Source organism: Panicum virgatum, chromosome 1N (genome assembly GCF_016808335.1).
Source record: "Panicum virgatum strain AP13 chromosome 1N, P.virgatum_v5, whole genome shotgun sequence".
NCBI classification, from domain to species: domain Eukaryota; kingdom Viridiplantae; phylum Streptophyta; class Magnoliopsida; order Poales; family Poaceae; genus Panicum; species Panicum virgatum.
This window is the reverse complement of record NC_053145.1, coordinates 49,701,845-49,722,170: the sequence shown is the minus strand read 5'-3', so window position 1 is coordinate 49,722,170 and position 20,326 is coordinate 49,701,845. Positions and strand designations below refer to the sequence as shown.

General features: G+C 43.5%; 1 protein-coding gene, 1 long non-coding RNA gene and 1 pseudogene across 2 annotated transcripts; all 3 read left to right on the top strand.

The window, feature by feature from the left end:
* The first annotated feature begins 1,132 nt into the window (after nucleotides 1–1,132).
* Nucleotides 1,133–2,127, top strand: LOC120656399. Its single transcript, XR_005667898.1, has 2 exons — nucleotides 1,133–1,323; nucleotides 1,525–2,127. It is a non-coding gene; the product is annotated as an uncharacterized LOC120656399 (long non-coding RNA).
* Nucleotides 2,128–2,765: 638 nt separating this feature from the next.
* Nucleotides 2,766–14,974, top strand: LOC120653618 (annotated as a pseudogene).
* On the top strand, nucleotides 8,881–10,713 carry LOC120656398. Its single transcript, XM_039934473.1, has 5 exons — nucleotides 8,881–9,288; nucleotides 9,401–10,012; nucleotides 10,099–10,164; nucleotides 10,277–10,373; nucleotides 10,474–10,713. Exons 2-4 carry the CDS (start codon nucleotides 9,661–9,663, stop codon nucleotides 10,360–10,362), a joined length of 504 nt encoding a protein of 167 aa, XP_039790407.1. The 5' UTR covers nucleotides 8,881–9,288; nucleotides 9,401–9,660; the 3' UTR covers nucleotides 10,363–10,373; nucleotides 10,474–10,713.
* Nucleotides 14,975–20,326: the final 5,352 nt, after the last annotated feature.

Genomic DNA, 20,326 nt, shown 5'->3' with positions numbered 1-20,326 from the left:
CAGAAAATGACAGCTAGCTCATAAAATCCATATCTCTCAAATCCCTTGGGCTAAAATCATGAAATTCGACGAGCTACTAGATATGAATGTTCCTACAACTTTCTAGTTCACCCCATGATTTAGTTCGGCCTCTAAGTAGCTCAAATCATCCTCTCAATGCAGCTACAGTAAAGTGACGAATCTGAAATCCTAGGAAAGCACCAAAACATTCTTTCTCCCCACTAATCCACTAGATCCCAAGGCTAAACTCCACTAGAAGATGCACCTCTTCTTGATCCCCTCACTGTCATCGTCCCATTTTTCTAGTTTCCCCTTTGGATTTGGCGCCTACAGAGGCGAATTGGGGTAGGGCATCCATGGAAGGAGGAGGAGGGAGGAAGGTAACGAGAGGGAGACGAGGATGTCGGTTTGGAGGAGGCGGAGAATGCCTGAGAGAGATAGAAGGTTCTGGAAATGGGATGGGCTTGGGCCAACCTGGGCCATCAAAAATTTATTTTTTCTAAGATGTTACATTGCAATAAGTATTTTTTAATTTTACCATGATTAATTGGGCTACCAATCTAATTACCTTGCCTAGTTGCCGCCATTGTTGCTGTGGCAGTGTGAGTGTGGCTCCATTGAATCGCGGAATGGCAGTCGCAGATCGCAGGCCGCAGCACACACTCCGCCTCCAGCCTCCATGCTCCGGCCAGCCTCTGTGCAGCCATGCGTAGAGACGCCGCTAGCCGCACCCACCTACTCCCGGTCCAACTAGCAGCTCGTAATGTAGCAGGCTAGTAAGGTGCCCAGCCGCCGCCGGGACGCCGAGCCTCTGGCCGCTGGCCACCCGGCTTGAGTGCTGGACTTGTGATGGAAAAAACAAATACATCTTGGGTCGTTTCTTAGGGTGGGCCGCGGTCCACCCAGCCCACCTTCTAGATCCGCCCTTTACATGTACTGACTAACAGAAACTATAAGTACCTCCTATTTAAATTATCTATGCATGTTTAAACTAATATGTTTAGAGCATCTCCAACAATAGTTTTTACTTAAGGTCCCTACTTTTTAAAGTAGGGGCTCTCTCAACTTTATGGGACTCTAAAATTAACATACAACTCCAGCAATAGCCCCATTCTCAGCCCCTACTTTCCATATGACATGTAGGACCCATTTGTCAATAGCTCTGGTTTATCTTCTCACTGCCCACACCCTGCCGCCGGAGGTCTGGCTATCTCCATCCACTCGCCGCCCGCCTGCATCCTCACCTCCGCCGTTCCCATCCTATCGCCGCTCGTTCTCCCACTGCCACCGGCCAGTGCTCGAGATCAGGTAGCAGCAGGCAAGGTGAGCTCAAGCTAGAGGCGGCACTACTAGATTTGGCCTCACGAGGCTGGAATTAACATACAAATATGTGAAATTGGACCTCCAGTGTCGTCAATTTGTCAAATCGGAGCCCAATCCTTGTTTTTCTTGCTTGACGGGAATTGAATCTTTGATTTGCTTGACGGGAATTGAATCTTTGATTCGTTGCTATATGAACGCCAGAGCTGAGCGGAGGAGCTGCGACGCCCGGCAGCTGAGCGGTGAGCAGGCCGCTGCTCGGGGCCGGCGGCTCAGGCATCGCAGCTTGGCCGTCGCGGCGTGGAGGAGCTGTGGCGCGCAGTTCGCCCGGCTCGTGCCGGCGCCGTGGAGGACCAGGAGCAGGGGATGGCCGCGACGGTGGCCAGCGCAACGGCGTGAAGGAGCAGGGACCCAGATGGCGTCCAGCGCGGCGGCATGAAGGAGAAGGGCCCGATGGCAGCCTGTGCGACGGCGCGAAGGAGCTGGCGTGGCGAGCACGCGTGGCGAGGGCCGGCAAAGGAGCGCAAGGACATGCGAGCAGGGAGCGGAAGGAAGGAGAAGATGTCGAGTAGGGCCTCCCCAAGGACCCGCGGGAGACGGAGCTGGAGGAGAAATTTAGGTGCCTCCTACTATAGGGATTCGAGTAGGAGACTTTCTGGGTTTTTGAGCTTTTAGTCTCTAATTTAAAAGTAGGGACCTAAATAGGGTTTTTATTGGAGTTGCTCTTATGTATATATATATTTTGTCCAACTTGATCAGTAATATTGCATGTACTATATAGTCCATGCTGTGCTTTTCATGTACCAATTCTCTCCAACTTGATCAACAATGAACTCGGTAGTTTAAAGATAGCTAAAACTTCCATACCGTGCTTATTGAATATGTATAACCATCATTTGACAAACTATTTTGATCATATATATTCTACAACATATAAATAAACCGCGCGCCCATACGCGCACCCATAACTAACATCAAATAGCAACGTGGCCGCCACTATCGCGCGCGTTGCCACCGACAGTCGATGAAACTATTAAACTTGCTCTGAGTGCAGCAGCGCGGCCGCCACTATGGCGTGCTTTGCCACCAGCAGCCAGCACTTGCTCTGAATGCATGCGCGCGTGGGACAGTGGGACCGCCTGAACGACTTTTGATGGGGCATGACCTGCATCGATCGGCGGCTCGACAGGAAGGCTAAGCTCTGCCTCTGGCACGAGAGGTCATCAACGGGGCAAAGCATGGTGGGGCAAGTGGTCTCGAGTCAGCGACACGCGATGTCTGGGGTCGCGGCGACCTTAAAAACCTAGCTCTGGCCATTGGGACGTTCGCGTGGTCTGCTATATATATGCATCCAGTAGTGGCAGAGTAACATCAAACTCTCAGCAGCACCAAGAACACAACTCTTTTTTTTTGAAAAGCCAAGAACACAACTATAAGAGACCAAGATGAGCTCTGTCGTGGCAATGCTCACCATCATGCTGGTGTGCTTGCTGGGAGCTGCGCCCCGAGCGTCCGTGTGGGCTTCTCGAGTCGCCGACGGCGCCGGAGGAGGGATCTTGTCTGTCCCTTCCAATGCCTCCCTGGCTTACTGCCCCACCCGCTGCGGAGATACCACATTCTCCTACCCGTTCGGGACCGAGCCCGGCTGCTTCCGGCAGGCTTCTAGCTCACCTGCGACCACACCACCCGGCCTCCCAGGCTCTTCTGGGCCAATAGCACCACTCAGATCATTGCCGTCAGCGACGCGCCGGGACCAGTCGGCTGGTCGGAGAGTGGTTTGCGTTAGGATCTTTTTCGGATCGCGTAGTGGTAGATCGAGTGGGTGACGAACATGACCAAGAGAAATACCTTGCTGTTTCCACGGTGCGGCCGCGTTCGTCGATGGAGGCTGCGCACAGGCAGCGACGGGCGATGTAGAAGTTGCAGTGCCGGTGTTGGTGGGGTTGACGCAGGGACGTCCGGCGACCCTCAGTGGCGTCCAGCATCGTGGACGCCCTCGCGGTGGCGGGGACGGTGGCGTCAGTGGGCTTCCCGTCGCAGTAGCACCCCCTCTGGATCGGATTAGGGTTAGGACAGTAGGAATAGTGACTGCGGGTGAACCTTGTGCACTGAGCCTCTAATCCCCACCTCCACTTTATAGGGCTGTGCGACGGGGGCCCACCAGCCTCATCTTGGGCTGGGCGTCTCTGATCAGGACGCGAGTCAAGGTTGGCCCAGTCGTTGGACTGGCCCGGTGGAGATCAATACTAACATTCTCCCCCTTGATCTCATATTTGTACTTTAAAATTTCTCAATTTGAACTTAACTCTTTACTTTCTCTTTAGTCACTTTGCTATTGGCCTCATCTCATTGCAGATCAGTACGTAGAGCATGCCTCATCATGACAGTTATTAGTTACAGTCAGACTTAACAGCCACAATGTACTTTTCTGTATTGAAACAAGACCTTAACCTTTCTTTGGGCCCTTTAGTAATCCAGAAATCATAGGCTTCCCGTAAAACCCATGTCGACTTGGGCGGTAGGCCTTTTGGTAAGCGGATCCGCAAGCACTTGCTTGATACTTTGGTGCTCCATGATTTCATATGATTCTGGATTTTCTCCTTTGCAACATATAACTCATTGTCAATGTGTTTGGCAGCACACTTGACATGTTGCCATAGGAGTGAAAACTTTCGAATGGTATATTGCTGTTGTCTACCATTATCAATTCCGGGTAATGGTTTCCTTAACCATTTTGCCTGTCCTGTAGCCTCATATCATGCTAAACTTTGGATACACAACCCAACTTTGGGTACACAACCCATGAATCATGACTATTTTGCTTTGGAGCTTTTCCACAATAAAACTCCAAGCGCGAGTGTTAGCTACTACTGTGGGCTTCACTAAACATCTTGCCAAAACTTAATTCTTTTTACTCACAACCTTTTGAGAGTACATGTTCCTTTATTACTTAGCATGAGGCTGACAATATTTTGTAAAATTGCAAAACATTCTATAACTCCATTCCAGTGATCTATTGCTGGACTGTACTTCTGCTAAAATATCCCGGATACTTGCGCTATATCATGGTAAATTCTTTTGAGCACTAATTTTGCTTCCAACAGCTGAAGCACATGGAACCTTTTTCTTTTGATCGATCATATAACGGTTCCTGGAATTCTGAAAATTCCAAGACTATTACCCTTGACAATAGGACAGGCGTAGGCTTACTCGCATACATACTATATATCTTTTAGAACTCTTTTCTAAGTATGCTCTCTGCGATAGTCCTGATACCCTCTTTTCTTTTTATCCCGGTGAATTTCCTTTCCTAGAGCGAGTGACTCTTCACCAAGATTATTCTTATCAAAACTTAGAGGTCAAAATAACCTTCTTTGAACTTTGTGGGAAAAGAAATTTCCCATCTTTGAACTCTGCATATTTGTAATTTGCCACCTTGACCTTTACATAAAACCCAAAACTTTCTTTGTTCTCATAAAACTTTAGATACCACTATTCTGATTTCATCAGATGGTATTCGAATGTTCTTTTTTCTCGTACAAATCTTCATTGGAAGATATTTAACCAACATCCATCAGATGCTATTCTAAAATTAGTATGCATCAATGTCATTATGATTCTAAAGGAATTCTTTCATGAGACTGCATAAAATTTCTCACTATAACTTATCCTTTTCTTTGCATAAAGCCTTTTGACACAAGTCGCGCTTAGCAACTTTATATGTTCCCTCTGGAGTCACATTTAAATCTTGTAGACCCATTATAGTCTACTGTCTTGGCTCCATTAGAAACTTATTCTATGTTCCAAAACAAGTTTTGGAATTTCTAAGTCTCATGACATCTTCCATGGCTTCTTACCACTTCGATGAATGAGACACCTCAATTTCAGCCATTCATTCAACGCCTCAACATATGATGAGACAATTGTAGTGCTTGAATCATAGGAGTGAACATACGATCCTACTTCTCTTCAAGCCTTATTTCTTGACATACTTTACTCCCCCAGATTATCCCATCTATTGTAAAGATGGAATATCTCCAAGCTTTTATTTGGGTTTAATCTTTACAAGTCTCATAAGGTGCTATAAGCATCACCTTTTCTTTCAGTTGCTTTGAGACTCGACTATCTTTTCTTCCTATTTGGAGCTGAAAAACTCTAGGAACTTCACTTATTTTGTAATTGGGGTATCAATGTTGTGACCGTTGTACTCTCTTTTCGGTCATATTCTTCTTTAATAGATCATTATTGCTTTAAAAAATGCATTGCATTTAACTCTGTGGGGATATTCTCTCTAAACCTTAATCTTTCTAGTCTTTCTAATCTTTCTCCCCCTGGAAATATGGCACAAACTTTGCTGCCATAATTTCAAAACTATTTTTTTAACACTTGTGAACGAGGAGCTTTTCATTACTTGAACTTTATTCATATGATCAAGTCATACAAAATAATAGGAGTACCATTTCCTCGTTCCTTTTCAAGAGCTCCTCAGAGTTCTTGATTTGTTGCACTTTCAAGAACTCATCAAGTTCTTCATTTTGCTATACTTTTGCAAGTCATTCTTGCAATATTGGTTAGCATACAACTTTCTTTTGTCCTTCGATTCTTTTCAAGTCACTATCCAACATGCCACTATAGTAGTGCATGAGAATTGTTGGAATAACTTTAAAAGCTCCCCCAGACTTCTTTACTTTTATGTGATACTCAAGTAGCACATGAGCCATCACAACTTTTTCGATATGCGGTATAAAACTTCAAAGGCATTTGCAATGCATGTTTAATTCAACATTGGTCAAATTGAACGTGCATCAAACTCATTTCAACCATTATCTTTCCTGTTGAAGGACAAGATAACACTTTATTGAGATAAAATTTTGGTCACAATGACTAAAACATGCACATATACTTTCTTTTCTGATTAAATCTTCTCGTTGGTTCCAATTTAATCAGAAAATTTAACGAATTACAATATTCGCAAAACTTTAGTGAGAGAAACCAAAAACTTTTCGAAAATAGTTGCATCTCTTTTCCATATCAACTAAAAGTCATAATGGAACAAGCACTTTTCTTTCTTAACCTCAAGCTGAGTAACCTCAAAGCTTTATCTGTAGCGGTAATCGGAATCAACTTTTGTCTGTTAATTTCTCTCTATTTGGGAAGAATTGTATGTCTTAATTTAACGTTGGTCAAAATTAAAACATACAACTTTCCTTTACTTTCAATTCTATATCACCGTTGGGCAGAAATAGAACACATGACTAGAATAAAAATTATAATATTGCCACCATCAACTTTGGTCAGAAAATGACAACATCATATTAAACTTTAAATTTCCTTTTCTTTTAAGAGCAAACTAATGCTCAACTTGACACTTACAATGACAAAAAAGTGCGAAAACATCATTTCTTTGACATACAACAGCGGAAGCTTTTCTTAACCTTAAACTTAAAGGCTCCTTTTTCCCACAGGGAAAAACTCATCTGAGTTTATCTTTCTTTATTGCAGCGGAAAACTTTTTCTTTCTTTCATTAAGTTTTTCTTTGTTTTTCTCTATTCTCTGAAAATTGATGCAAAAATGTCAGAGAATTAACATTGAACTTAAAATCACAATGAAATTATAATATTGTTATCATCAACATTGGTCAGAAAATAACAATATCATAATTTAACTTTAAATCAATACCTTTCTATTCCTCTATTTAAATTTTTTCCGTTGGTTCGAATTTAAATAGAGAATGAGACTTTTACTTTGCAGCGGAAACAAGTAAACATACTCATATTCAGAAGCAAAAACACTTTAAAACTTTGTCATTCTCTAAGACAAATTATTCCGTTGGTTCAAATTTGAATAGAGAATCAAAACTATAGGAAATGCTTCTGAAAATGAGTAAAACAATTGACAAACTTTACTGTGTACGCCAAAAAAAAACGAAGCCCAGCAGCAAAACCGGTCCGCGGCCCATTTCGGCGCAGCGCCCCGCGTCCCAGGACACAGTGTGGGCCTGGGCCGGGAAAGAGCCCTCCCACCTGGGCCGAATTTGGCCTGCTCCGTCGCCAGCCGCTCGCGGCCGATCCTGGTCGTTGGATACGATCAGACGGCCCTCCGTGATCCTCGCGGGATCAAAACGCGGCGGCCGGCGGCACCCCCGTGAAACCCTAGCTCATTTGACCTCCTCCCTTCTCTCTGCACACCGAGCGGTAGCGGCCACTGCGTGGCCTTGCCCATGCCGGCGGCTCGCCGGCGACGGTGAGGAGCGGCGCCGCCAGCACATGGCCGGGGTCCTCCCTCTTCTTTCCCTTTCCTCCCCTTGCTTTCTCCCGGACGGAGGCGGCGGCCTGTGGCTGCCGGTGGAGGAGGTGGCGGCGCTGCCACGGCTCCCTCGCCGGCGCGCGCGCCGCCGTCGAGCGGGCCGGTGACGGCGCCCTGGACCCGAAGCCCGCGCGCACGTCCAAGCAAGACGGCGGCAGCTCGGGTGCGCCTGTCTGCACGACAGTGGTCGTGCGCCAGTGAGCCCGGCGCCTCTGGTGGTCTTCCGCCGGCCGTGACCAGCGGTGGTGACAGCAGCAGGTGAGTCCCGCCGCCCTTTTTCTCTAGGGTTTCGGTTTTCTCTCTTTGTCCCTTCTCGATCCAAGATCGAGACTCTGTTTTCTTCGGATTCGTGGTCGAATCCAACCCATCTCGATCTACTCACTAGAGTAGGCTCTGATACCATTGTTAGGATCTTTTTCGGATCGCGTAGTGGTAGATCGAGTGGGTGACGAACTTGACTAAGAGAAATACCTTGCTGTTTCCATGGTGCGGCCGCGTTCGTCGATGGAGGCTGCGCACAGGCAGCGACGGACGATGTAGAAGTTGCAGTGCCGGTGTTGGTGGGGTTGACACAGGGACGTCCGGTGACCCTCGGTGGCGTCCAGCGTCGGGGACGCCCTCGCGGTGGTGAGGACGGTGGCGTCAGTGGGCTTCCCGTCGCAGCAGCCCTCCCCTCTGGATCGGATTAGGGTTAGGACGGTAGGAATAGTGACTGCGGGTGAACCTTGTGCACCGAGCCTCTAATCCCCACCTCCACTTTATAGGGCTGCGCGACAGGGGCCCACCAGCCTCATTTTGGGCTGGGCGTCCCCGATCAGGACGCGAGTCAAGGTTGGCCCAGTCGTTGGACTGGCCCGGTGGAGATCAATACTAACAGTTTGATCGGCTTCAACATCACCATGATGCCAGGCACGAGCACCTACACCAGGTCATGGGAGTTGCCTGCCAAGGGCCTCTACATCAACCATTATTACAACGCCATGTATTTCGTTGGCTGCAACTTCGAGGTCGTCCTGTTCGATACTAGGACCAAGGTTTTTTTTTATCGGCCGATAATCACGGATTTATCGAAAATATCGGGTCTCTCGCTGGGGGCCGATAAAAATGGGTATCGACCAAAAATTTCGGCCTTTTCCGCTTCCCGCGCAATATGCCCAAATGGCGCGCTCGGCTCGACGGTCCTCGCAGGCCCAGCCCACAAAATCCCCCCGAAACCCTAGTAACTGAAATCCTCATCTCATTTTTTCCCCACACGAAGGCACAGGCGCACAGCTACATAGGCGCGCTCATGGCGCCAGCGCCGCCGCCGCCGCCGCCATAGCCACGAGCCCGACCCACGAGTTCATCTCATTTTGTTCAATTAATGTTTCTTTGCATCCATTCTAAATTTGTAATGTTGCTTTCAGCTCTTTTCTTTCTAATATTAGTGTTTTCTTTACCTTTGTAGCTGCTGCACTCGATCCTCCAGAATTGTACAGGTCAAACCTTGCAAAAAAATTAAATTCCCAATTTGCTGTAACCAAGGCAATCAAGAAGCTTGCGAAGTCAACTTCGGAAGCAGCAGCTGCTATTGATCAATATTCTTGGTTCATTGAAAAGAGAGGGTTATTTGGAGATCCAGAAGCAAAAGTGGTCAGCATTAAATGGCAAAACCAGCGCAGGTATTGATCTGCTGGTACTCCTATATGCAATTGATATGTCTGAAATAAATTGTCTAATAGTGATCATGTCCTTTGTAAGCTACATCAAGTAACTTCTCTTAATTAATTGCAGCTGCATGGTGGGGTTCATATGGAGGACAGTGTCCAGAATTACAAAGCATTGCAAGACGCATTGTCTCGCAATGCGTATCATCAAGTGGGTGTGAAAGGAACTGGAGCACATTTGCTTTGGTGCATACAAAAATAAGAAATCGTTTAGGCTATGACAAGCTGCAGAAATTGGTGTTCCTGCATTATAATCTGAAGTTGTGCATCCAACAGTTCAAATTTGACTTTCAAAATTTCCAAGAAAAAGATTCTGATCCATGTAGCATGATGATGGATCTTGCTCTTTATGATGAAGGCAACCCAATCATGGAGTGGCTGAACAATTCTATGAGTGAGTCTACACCGATTCTTGATGAATATGATGATAGCGATGATGATTGGTCCACACCTAGCAACTTCGTTGTTGAAAGTTTACAAATGGACGCAGAAGAGGTGGCCGCATTTAAGCAGAAGATGCAATTGGGCAAGAAAAAGAAAAAGAAAAAGAAAAAGAAGATGCAATTGGATGAAGATGAGGAATGTATTGCAGATGACTATGACACAGATTCTTTAGAAGAACATGGTAGCCCAGTTTATGCTGAGTCAGGGGACAGCAGTTCCAACGATGAAGATGATGGTGAGTTTAAATCAGTTTCAGCAATTTGGATTTGTTGTCAATACAGTGTAGTTATTATTTTAAATGTCTGCCTTTTTTTTGCAAAGGTGATAATGACCTTGCTGATGGAAGTGGTGGTACAAAAACCGGTGCACATGTACTAGGTGGTTCAGGTGACTAAAATCAACTCACATGTGACATAAAAATGCATACATGTGGTCATACTTGATTCTGTAAAGCTATGTATCCTACAGTTATGCTCTTGAGTTATGTTTGACATTGCAGGTGTTAATTTTGGGCAATCAACCCCAATGCGGCCAAGATCAACTAGGAAAAGAAAGCCGAGTGTAAAGAGCATCTACGACCTATAAAAGATCAGATGGTCTGTTCATATACTTCCTCATATCAGCATTGCCATTGTGATTTCATTTCATTATTTCATTATTAGAGTTTGAAAATTGTCTATGTCAATATTTTTGAAGGTGTAGGCTCAAAGGAAAAGAACTGGATGGTGCATGGCACACTTCAGTGGATGTGCTGTTAGCTTTCAGTGAACTCCTATATTTTGTAATGATATATTTGAGACTACTTACCTAACTAATGGACTGTAATGTTGCTAGCTATCTCATGGACTGTAATATATGCTATCTGAGTCTACTGGACCTTGTTATATGTGCTATAGAATGGACTGTAATATATGGAACTTAGCGATGATTTAATTATGTTCGGTGTAGAACCTATCTAATGCACTCATAATGTTTTTCTTGTTTTTATATGTCAACAAGTGATATTTAGTAGCTTAGCAGCAGTTTCAAGTCAAATTTTTCGATTTTTTAAAAAAATTTGATTTTTTTGAATTTGATCCAATATTTCCGATATATCCTCTTTATCCTATTTATCTATAACCTCCGATAAATTTTAATTTCCGAAAAAAACCCTGACTGGGACGAATCTCACTATCGGTTATTGCACAAGTATGTGCCCAGGCGACAAGGCGCTCATGGAAACTGCAGGTAGGCGGTGCAGTGGGGTGGGCTGCTGCATAATCGACAAGTTCCCGGAATACATGAGAGGATTTCAATTCACGCTGTCCCATAGGGACGGCTTCATAGCACGATCTGATGAAGAGCCCTCTACCGTCAAGGTTTTCATCGCCCAATTTTATGGATTTCAGACCAGCGATCTTTACTCGAGCCGGATAAATGGAAGTATTCAGACATTATTGGGTATTTTCGCTACGGACCAGCCAAGTTGTGAAATTGCTGCTGCAAATAAAGAAACCTATGCATGCAGCAGCGGTAGCTTTTGCGAGACTGTAAACCTGGGAGGTTACTATTGCTACTGCAATAATAATCCTACTAGCGTACATAATGCCTACATTTTGGATGGCTGCATCGAAGGTTCGTGACCACAACCGTCTGTCATGACACACTACTAGATTACATTGCAGGGATTAGAACTTTCAAAGGTTGTTGGTATTTATATATTTATATTTACTCATGCATCTAATAGCTTTTAAGTGATATAATTTATAAAAATAGGGCGCATATATATAGCCAATAATCAAAATTGCTTGCTTTTCACTCTCTCTCATTTGTTAAACATTCTAATAGAATACTAATAAAGATACGTAGTAGTAATGTTTTTTCAATTATAATATACTTAGTTAGCAATTATACTATATAGGTCCTCTAGAAAAGTGCAATTCTGGCATTTGGAAAAAATTATACAAAAAGAGTGAATGCTAAGAATTGGATGACTGTTGTCCAATCAAGTGGTCAGATTTAATCTGCATTCTAAAAAATAACTTATGTTCATAATTTTAGGAAGTCTAGTTAGTTGTATGCGCTCGATAAATGGGGGTATAGAGGCCATTTCACTATCCACGCTAATCTGCTAGGAAAAAACTAAAATTGCCCTCTTTCATAGTTCATGGTTTTGTACTTTGTATTGCATATACATATGTATGTGTTTGATTAACCCTTAGTCTGAGCTATGTGTTTAACATAGAAACCGACTTCCTCCACATGCATACATCGTCTACATGGCGGTGCATGTCATGCATGTGTATCTTAAGCTAGTATTGACAAAACTACACAATTAAGAATCATATATTGGTGTACTTTGGGATATTATTTATAATAAAAGACATGTAATTTTGATACATACGAGATACTTTAGGTTATTTTAAATATTAACGTATATGGATGATTTAGATGTAAATTTAGGTCTTAAATTATATTATCTTTTATAATGCCATTGGTGAATAATTTAGATCAAGATTAGGGGTTACTTTAGACTATTTTCATAGCGGAGGTGGATAGTTTTTTAATAAATAAAATAGATTCAGTGATTAATATTACCAACAATGATTAGAGTCTACCATATCGATGGCAATATGATTTTTTTTCTGTGAGATTTATCTCTTTTTTTCTAACATGTTTCGTGAAGATTAACATGGAGACTTTAAAAGGAATATCCAGTAGTAAGATAAATTGTCTTTGTTCTTCTACTATCACAGCTGCTAGGGTCTGCAACACGCATAATAATTAGTCAATTGTTATAGCTAATAATTAGTTAATATTATAATGAGAGTTTTTCTAATATTCAAATCTATGGTACTCTATGACTATCTGATAGCTCATACACCTTACTTTCACATTATTCCTTTATAACTCTTATCCTCATTTTTTTTTGTATGTGTGGCATCACACTTAACACGTTCATTCCTGGAGCATGCAGATTACAACCCCAATCCTGGAGGAAACTGTACGAGGTCGTGTGGAAACATGTCCATCCCTTTTCCTTTTGGGTTGGAAGAAGGTTGCTTTGCACATGAGAAATTCCGGCTTGGTTGTGTATCAGATAACAAGTTCACTGTTCTTGACCGAGGAATTGGCGAAAGGTATCAGGTTACCGCGTTGTCAGTAGGTGGTGGATACCTGGGTGTAACCCGCATGCTGAACGATTCAAGCAGCAGCGAGGACTATGTGCAATTAATAGTAGCTCATTTATTCGATGGCAACATAGTGGAGACCGTCCAAGATGTCATGGAGAGAGATGTAACTGAGTTCTATCAAGAATTCGACATCAGAATGAGGTGGGCTGTTACCAACCTAACCTGCGAATCAGCCTTGCAAAGAAGCCAAACTTATGCATGCACTAGCCATCACAGCGAATGTGTCAATGTCACCTATGGCACATTATATGTTGGATACCGTTGCAAATGCTCGAGCGGCTTTGATGGAAATCCATACATTAAAGGTTTCGATGGTTGTAAAGGTCTCTCTCTCTCTCTGCTATCATTTTTCTAAAATCAATTTAAAATTCCGAAACCTTCACCACCAACACCTGTCTGCCTGCCTTTTGTCCTATAGATATTTTTCTGACTGATCGAATACCTACCTACCTCCTTAAGCAAATGCTAGAGCAATCAGTTTTTTTTTAAAAAAAACATTGAATAATTTACAATACGCCTCTAACCAACTATTTAAAATAGCCCTATTAACCTGATGATGGTTCACTTCATTTAAGTTTATTTGCAGATATTGATGAATGATGAGTGCTTAAAACCAAATGACTGCAATGGAGTATGCCACAACACTCTAGGAGGATATTATTGCGTCACATCAGCTAAGCAGCACAATCTTCTTTTAGGTGAGGTCCATCTCAGTTATCAGAATGCAGCATGGTCTGGTTGTGGAATTAATTGCATTGGAATCTGCAATCTTGTGTGTAGGTATTACAATTGGAACTGGTTGTGGACTTGGCTCCATAGTTATTGCATTATGTGTAACTATACTTGCCAGCAAGTGGAAGCAAGGCATACAAAAGAGGATTCGAAGAGCATATTTCAAGAAAAATCAAGGCCTACTGTTACAACAGCTAATCTCAGATGAAAGCGCCACAAACAAAACAAAGATATTCTCCATAGAGGAACTAGAGAAAGCCACCAATAACTTTGATGCTACTCTTGTTCTTGGCCATGGAGGACATGGCACAGTTTATAAGGGAATTCTATCCAATCAGAATGTGGTAGCAATTAAAAGATCCAAAATTGTGGAGCAAAATGAGATAGACCAGTTTATCAATGAGGTTGCTATCCTATCTCAAATCATCCACCACAATGTGGTGAAGCTTTTTGGCTGCTGCTTGGAAACTGAGGTGCCCTTGCTTGTATACGAGTTCATATCCAATGGCACACTATATGGACTTCTTCATGCTGATATTAATGCTAAATGCTTGCTGTCATGGGATGATCGCATTAGGATAGCGGTAGAAGCAGCAGGGGCACTTGCTTATTTGCATTCAGCTGCTGCAATACCTATTTATCATAGAGATGTGAAATCTTCCAACATACTCTTAGATGCCACCTTCACCACAAAGGTTTCCGATTTTGGTGCTTCAAGATCTGTTTCACTTGATGAGACTCATGTGGTGACCATCATACAAGGAACATTTGGGTACTTAGATCCAGAGTATTACCATACTGGCCAGCTTACTGAGAAGAGTGATGTGTATAGTTTTGGTGTTATACTCGTGGAGCTTGTGACAAGAAAGAAGCCAATTTTCATCAACGATTCTGATATGAAACAAAACTTGTCTCATTACTTCGTTGAAGGACTTCAAGAAGGAGCTCTTATGCAAATAATAGATCCACAGGTCGTGGAAGAGGCTGACCAAGAAGAAATCGATGATATTGCTTCACTCGCTCAAGCATGCTTGAAGACCAGAGGATCAGAGAGACCATCCATGAAAGAGGTAGAGATGAGGTTGCAGTTCCTAAGAACTAAGATGCTAAGGAAAACACACCATTTACCAGAAATTTATGATGAGATTGACCTTCTGTTTTGCCCACAAGCTAGAAACTCTCACGTACAGCTTCTTCTTGTAAATGGTACTACCCGTTTGCCTTCTGAAGAGACCTCTCGGGGCTACAGCCTAGAGAAAGAACTTGCATCCTCAATCAGTTTGCCACGCTAACTATAGCAATATAGCATACACATGGTCAATAACAGAGACAAGTGCTGCCTTGGAAACACCTGAGTTGCTATATATTTTCCACAGAGAAATATGTAATATTATTGTTCCTTTAGACTGGAGTATGCTATTTGGTTGCAATAATATACATTTGATCTACTTTTATTCACGTTTTAAATCTGTGATGAATATGTTTGAGCTTGGGAATTTGCATGGCAGACCATCTCACATTTGCTATGCTTGTGTTATCTGTGATGGATATATGCTTGAGAGTTGTTCAGAATATCTTTTTAGAACACATTCAGCCACAAGTCTGGTTGCATGATGACTGGCGAGACCATTCGAGACCTAGAAACTATACACGGGCCGTCAGAACGCTGATCAGACTAGGGCCCAGGGTCACGGGCCTTTTTGTTAGGAGCAGATGTTTTCTGCGCAGCGGCGTAGAGAGCCCACCCGTACGCTCTGACCCGGCCCGTGGTGATGCTTTCGCGCACCCGGCCTGGCCGTGGCTGGTTGCCTGCTTCGTACGCAGTCACGCTGCCGCTCGCGACATGGCGGCGGTCTCAACCACCACTTGACACCAGCCAAATCAGCTCTTGCTCGCGCAAAGCGACGGCTGCCACCTCTCCCTCCGGCCTCCGGGTATCATCATCTCGTCCCCTGACCGACAAACCGTAGCCACGCCTCTCATCATGGTGCGATCACCTGCAGAACAGGTTTGGAATAGACATGCTTGACAAATCACAAATGACAAGGAGCGAAGCCAGCCAAGCCCAAGGAGACCAAAGCGCCTACGAAGCACCTGTGATTGATATGCGATAGCCTCTGAGATTAAACTTGACGCCAAAAAAAGGGGATAAAAATCAATCCGTGATACCATACTTATATCCAGTTGGTACTTTTTCCCAAACTTGTGATAGCAGCACACATATATCATGCACGGGAGCTACTCTAAGTTATCACACAGAGAAAATCACGAAAAAATGTGTTTCAAAACTCATGCCTATATCAAGCATCTACAGCATGTACCGCCTTGGTCAGGCACTGTTTAGTTTAACGACGAATTGGGCAATGGAAATGTGACACGGAATGGGTTTGATACTTTGATGAATCGGGCAAGGTCTGGTTTTGACAGTAGTTTCACTAGTTCACGGTGCAGAGATCAACATGAGGTTTTTGCTAGTACGGTGCTGAGCCAATACCGCGTTTGACTTCGCGCTTGAGCTTGGTTGGGGTAGCATGGCGGCTAGTAGAGGAACCAGCCGTATCAAATTCGGTGCTGACTTGGGTGGCCCATGTGGAATATCCACTTTATTACCGTGTTTACGGTTTTTCTAAATGAAATGCAGAATTTAAATAATTTGGGATAACAGTTCAATTCAATTCCCCTTGATTTGAATCAGAGATCCAATTCAATTCGCCCTCCCCATCCTAGAGCCAAACACAACCTACTCATCTTGGTCGACTAACCAAGAAACCCTATCTCCTTCCCGGCACGTCGTTCTCGCTCCGGAGCTGCCTCGGCACGTCACGGAGAAGGAGAGCACAGCACGCCACCTACCTTCCCCTTGTCCATTCCTGGATCAGAATTCCATGTAAGTATTGTGTAAGGATCGGGTGCTCTAGCCTAAGAGGAGGAGGGGGTGAATTAGGCACTAATAAAAACTTAGACCTATGGCTCCAACTAGTTTGCACAAAACTTAAACTAAAACAAGCTATCTAGATGTGCAACTAGGTTGTTCTAGTGTGAAACCCCTATCCCAAAAGAGTTATGCACCCTATAACCTTTCCTAAGAAGAAACTACTCTATGAAAGTAAAGGCACAAAGATTGCAAGTAAAAAATGCAGAAGCTTAAAGAACGGGATATGAGATAGCAAACTCTTGACGCGGGTGTTTATCCCGTGGTTCGGTTAGCCACAAAGGCACACCTACATCCACGTTGTTGTAGCACTCACTAAGAGTATTGTTACTCGGCCACCAAGTCTCTTCTATGAACACAATCACGGTCACCTTGGCCCCGGGTTCCACTAAGGAGCTTCTCCACAAAGGATGGGGGTCTCCACGTCCCCCGCACAAAGATGTCATCGCCGCTCCACACCAAGTCGGAGGGTCGATGACGTTGCCGGCAAGCTTCACGCTCCAAGGTGCCGGCGCACCAAGCTCTTGTTTTGGTTCACTAGAGAACCACAACACAAATGCTCAAGGCCTTGCAATCACACTCACTAAGAGCTAACCTTTACACAACACTCTCAAAGTGTGCTAAGGGCTAAGGATATGATCTTGATGCTTTTGTATGGCTTGGAGATGTTCTTGGGTGTGTGTGGGATGTCCAGCAACTCCAGCAATCTTCAAATGGCTGGGGTGAGGCATATATATAGGCCACCAAGTCTTGTAGCCGTTGCTCCAACGGTCAGCTGAAAATCTGCGTATCACCGGAAGAACCGATGCCTTTGGCTGAGGTAGCGTCGGTTCTTCCGGTCACTCATAACCCGAAGTAGCCGTTGAACTCCTGACAGCTGACGCAGTGATCACCGGTTGAATCGATGCTTTGTACCGATGCATCACCGGTTCATCCGGTGCTTAAGAATCTTCTCCTGGGCGCTGACGTCATTGCACCGACGCAATACTCCGATGCACCGTCGGTTGAACCGGTGCTGAAGAATCTTCTCCTGGGCTCTTGACATCGTCTCTGGAACATAGGACGCCCAATGCACTGATGCCCCTTTTTGACCCGTCGGTTCAACCGGTGCCTATAGGCTGACTTGACTTCGATTCCCTTCTGCACCAGAATTCCATAGCGTCGGTTCTTCCGACTACCATCGGATGCACCGATGCCCTTAGCGTCGGTTCTTTCGGTGCTACTGACTGAAGAGCGGAACCCCCGTAGGGGCGGCCCTTCAGGCCTTGCTACGCCTATTTTTTCTTTCTCTTTGTCATCACTTGAACCTAAAAGCCTGAGAATGGTCATCTTAACAATCATATTAGTCCAAGTGTTGTGTTGTCATTCGATCACCAAAATCACTTAAAATGGCATAAATGGTGCCATGTTCCTTACATATTGCCATGAATCTTGCAAAGTACTGTTCCATCACTGATCTTTTGCACTTCCTATTATTCTTGCTGATGTGAAAGAGCCTCTAGAGTAGTGGTTAGAGCGTCTAAGTAGCACATAGTAGGTTCAGGTTTAAATCCTCGCGGGAGTCAATTTACGGGTCTAGTTTTTTTTAAAAAACCTTTTACCGGCATAGCCGGAGTTTGGGAGTTTTCTAGGTAGGAGCAGGTTGCTTCTTCTTAATGAAAAGTCGTGGCCCATGAAGCAGGTCTAGGAACAGCACCGTAGCTCCCCTAAAGCCCCCCCCCCCCACCCCCCACCCCACCCCACCACCAGTCCACCACCACCACAATGCAATTTAAAGTTTTAAACACATCGTTTGTCATTCAGCCTTTGCATTGGGTGGTTGCTTGGAATTGAGATCAGAACCACGCCCGATGCAATGCTTTCCACACGTGTAAAAGTTGTTTGAGGACTATGGCATGAAGTTTCATTGTACCATAAGAAAACTAGTCATTATTAATCTGCCGCCCTGGGACACCAGTTTGAAATTACCAAAAGCATATTTTCACATCTCTTTACCATGGGTAGAAACTCTTTCACGTCCATGACTTTTATACAGGGATACATAACATAAGGGTGAAGAAAGGAAAAGAAACCAGAAACCACTAAACCATCTTAGTCAAGCCATTCTACTGTAATAGCGAAGTACTTCTTTTTTACCCTATGGATGACCATAACAAATTCCTGCTTGAAGATCACCTTTGCTCTGCAGATGAAAAAGCTTCAATTTAAAGATTACATTATATTTTGAGGTCCTGATAAAATCCAAGATATGATGATAATTATTCCACAAAAAGGCATTCGTATCGCACTGCTACAAATATAATGTTCCAAGTGGGAAACTTCCATTAAAAAAATAACTAACAGTGCTACACTTGCTCATATATAAAGAGTAAAAAATTGTTTAACAAGGTTCTAAGAAGTTCGTTTACATGCAAGAGTTATCATAATATTGACGGTGGATTAGTTTGTTTTTCTTTACCCTTTCTCTTTGGCAATATATATATATGGAGCACTCGTTAGCTGCTTCCTTACACCTGATTGTGCACTCATACTATATACGGTGGTATCCCAACTCACTTTTGCTTTCGGTAAAGCATTCAAAGCCAAGCCTTTGGTCCAAAAAGGCCAACTTGGCGTGTATATTACTCCTAGGTTGATTGATTGACGTGAAAAGTATTGCAAACTTTAGTGACTTAACACCAAGTCACTTCAAAGTGACATATAAAAGAGCTGTGTCATCGTATCAAGTATCAAGACGGAAAATTTTCCTTTAGACCAAAGACTATTTAGCCATACTTTATTGAAAGTAAAAGTGTTTTTGCTACGGTTACAACTTCTTACAAGTTACGAGGCTATCGAAAAAAAGCTTTGTTATAACGCTAGATAAACTGGCTAAAACGAGATGCCTAACTCGACCACTCTAGAAACACCATTTAAAAAACTCCAGTAGGAGCAGAGCACTTGACTCTGGACAAGTCATAGTATCCATATGGAAATTTCTGGCCAATATCATTTTAAAATGACCCTAAGTGGGAAATTTTTAAGGAAGGGAACACAGGTTTGCCGCGCGTGAACTGAAGTAGGCCTTTTCTGATAACCATCATTACATTACAATATTTAAAATATGGTCACTGAATGGGGGACCGGCATAATGCAAATTCAGACTTCCCTGGGCCGCTGTATACATCTTATCGATCTATTTCTAAAGTTTTTTTTAATGTTCTTGCCCCCGATTTAAAGTGCAATTGTGATTTTACCTTTATTTTTTTAACTTCATGATTTTACCCTTTTTTCACAAGTCATTGCAGTTTTACTTTTAGTCTTTGCGTATTTCCCCATGTTTTGACCTCTGACTAGGGGTAAAATTGCATTGCCTTGTGAATAGTAATGGGTAATATTACAAAGTTAAAAAATAAGAGTAAAATCACAATTACACTTCAAAATAGGGGGAAGAACATAAATACTCCTTGTCTAAATTACTTGCCTCTGCATAGATTTAGGAGATCAGTCTAGACTATTTTCATAATGTCACTATGATATATACTTTTTAGAAAATAGAATCGATCCAATGTCTGTTATTGTCAATGATGCTTAGAGCCTGCTGAACAGATGATCGAGTGTTTCTATTTTTTGTTAGAATTTCTAGATGTTTTCCTCGGAAGTTTAAGTATTACTAATCAATATGATTGAAACCTAAATTTTAACTGGCTAAAGTTACAGATCTAAGATGATG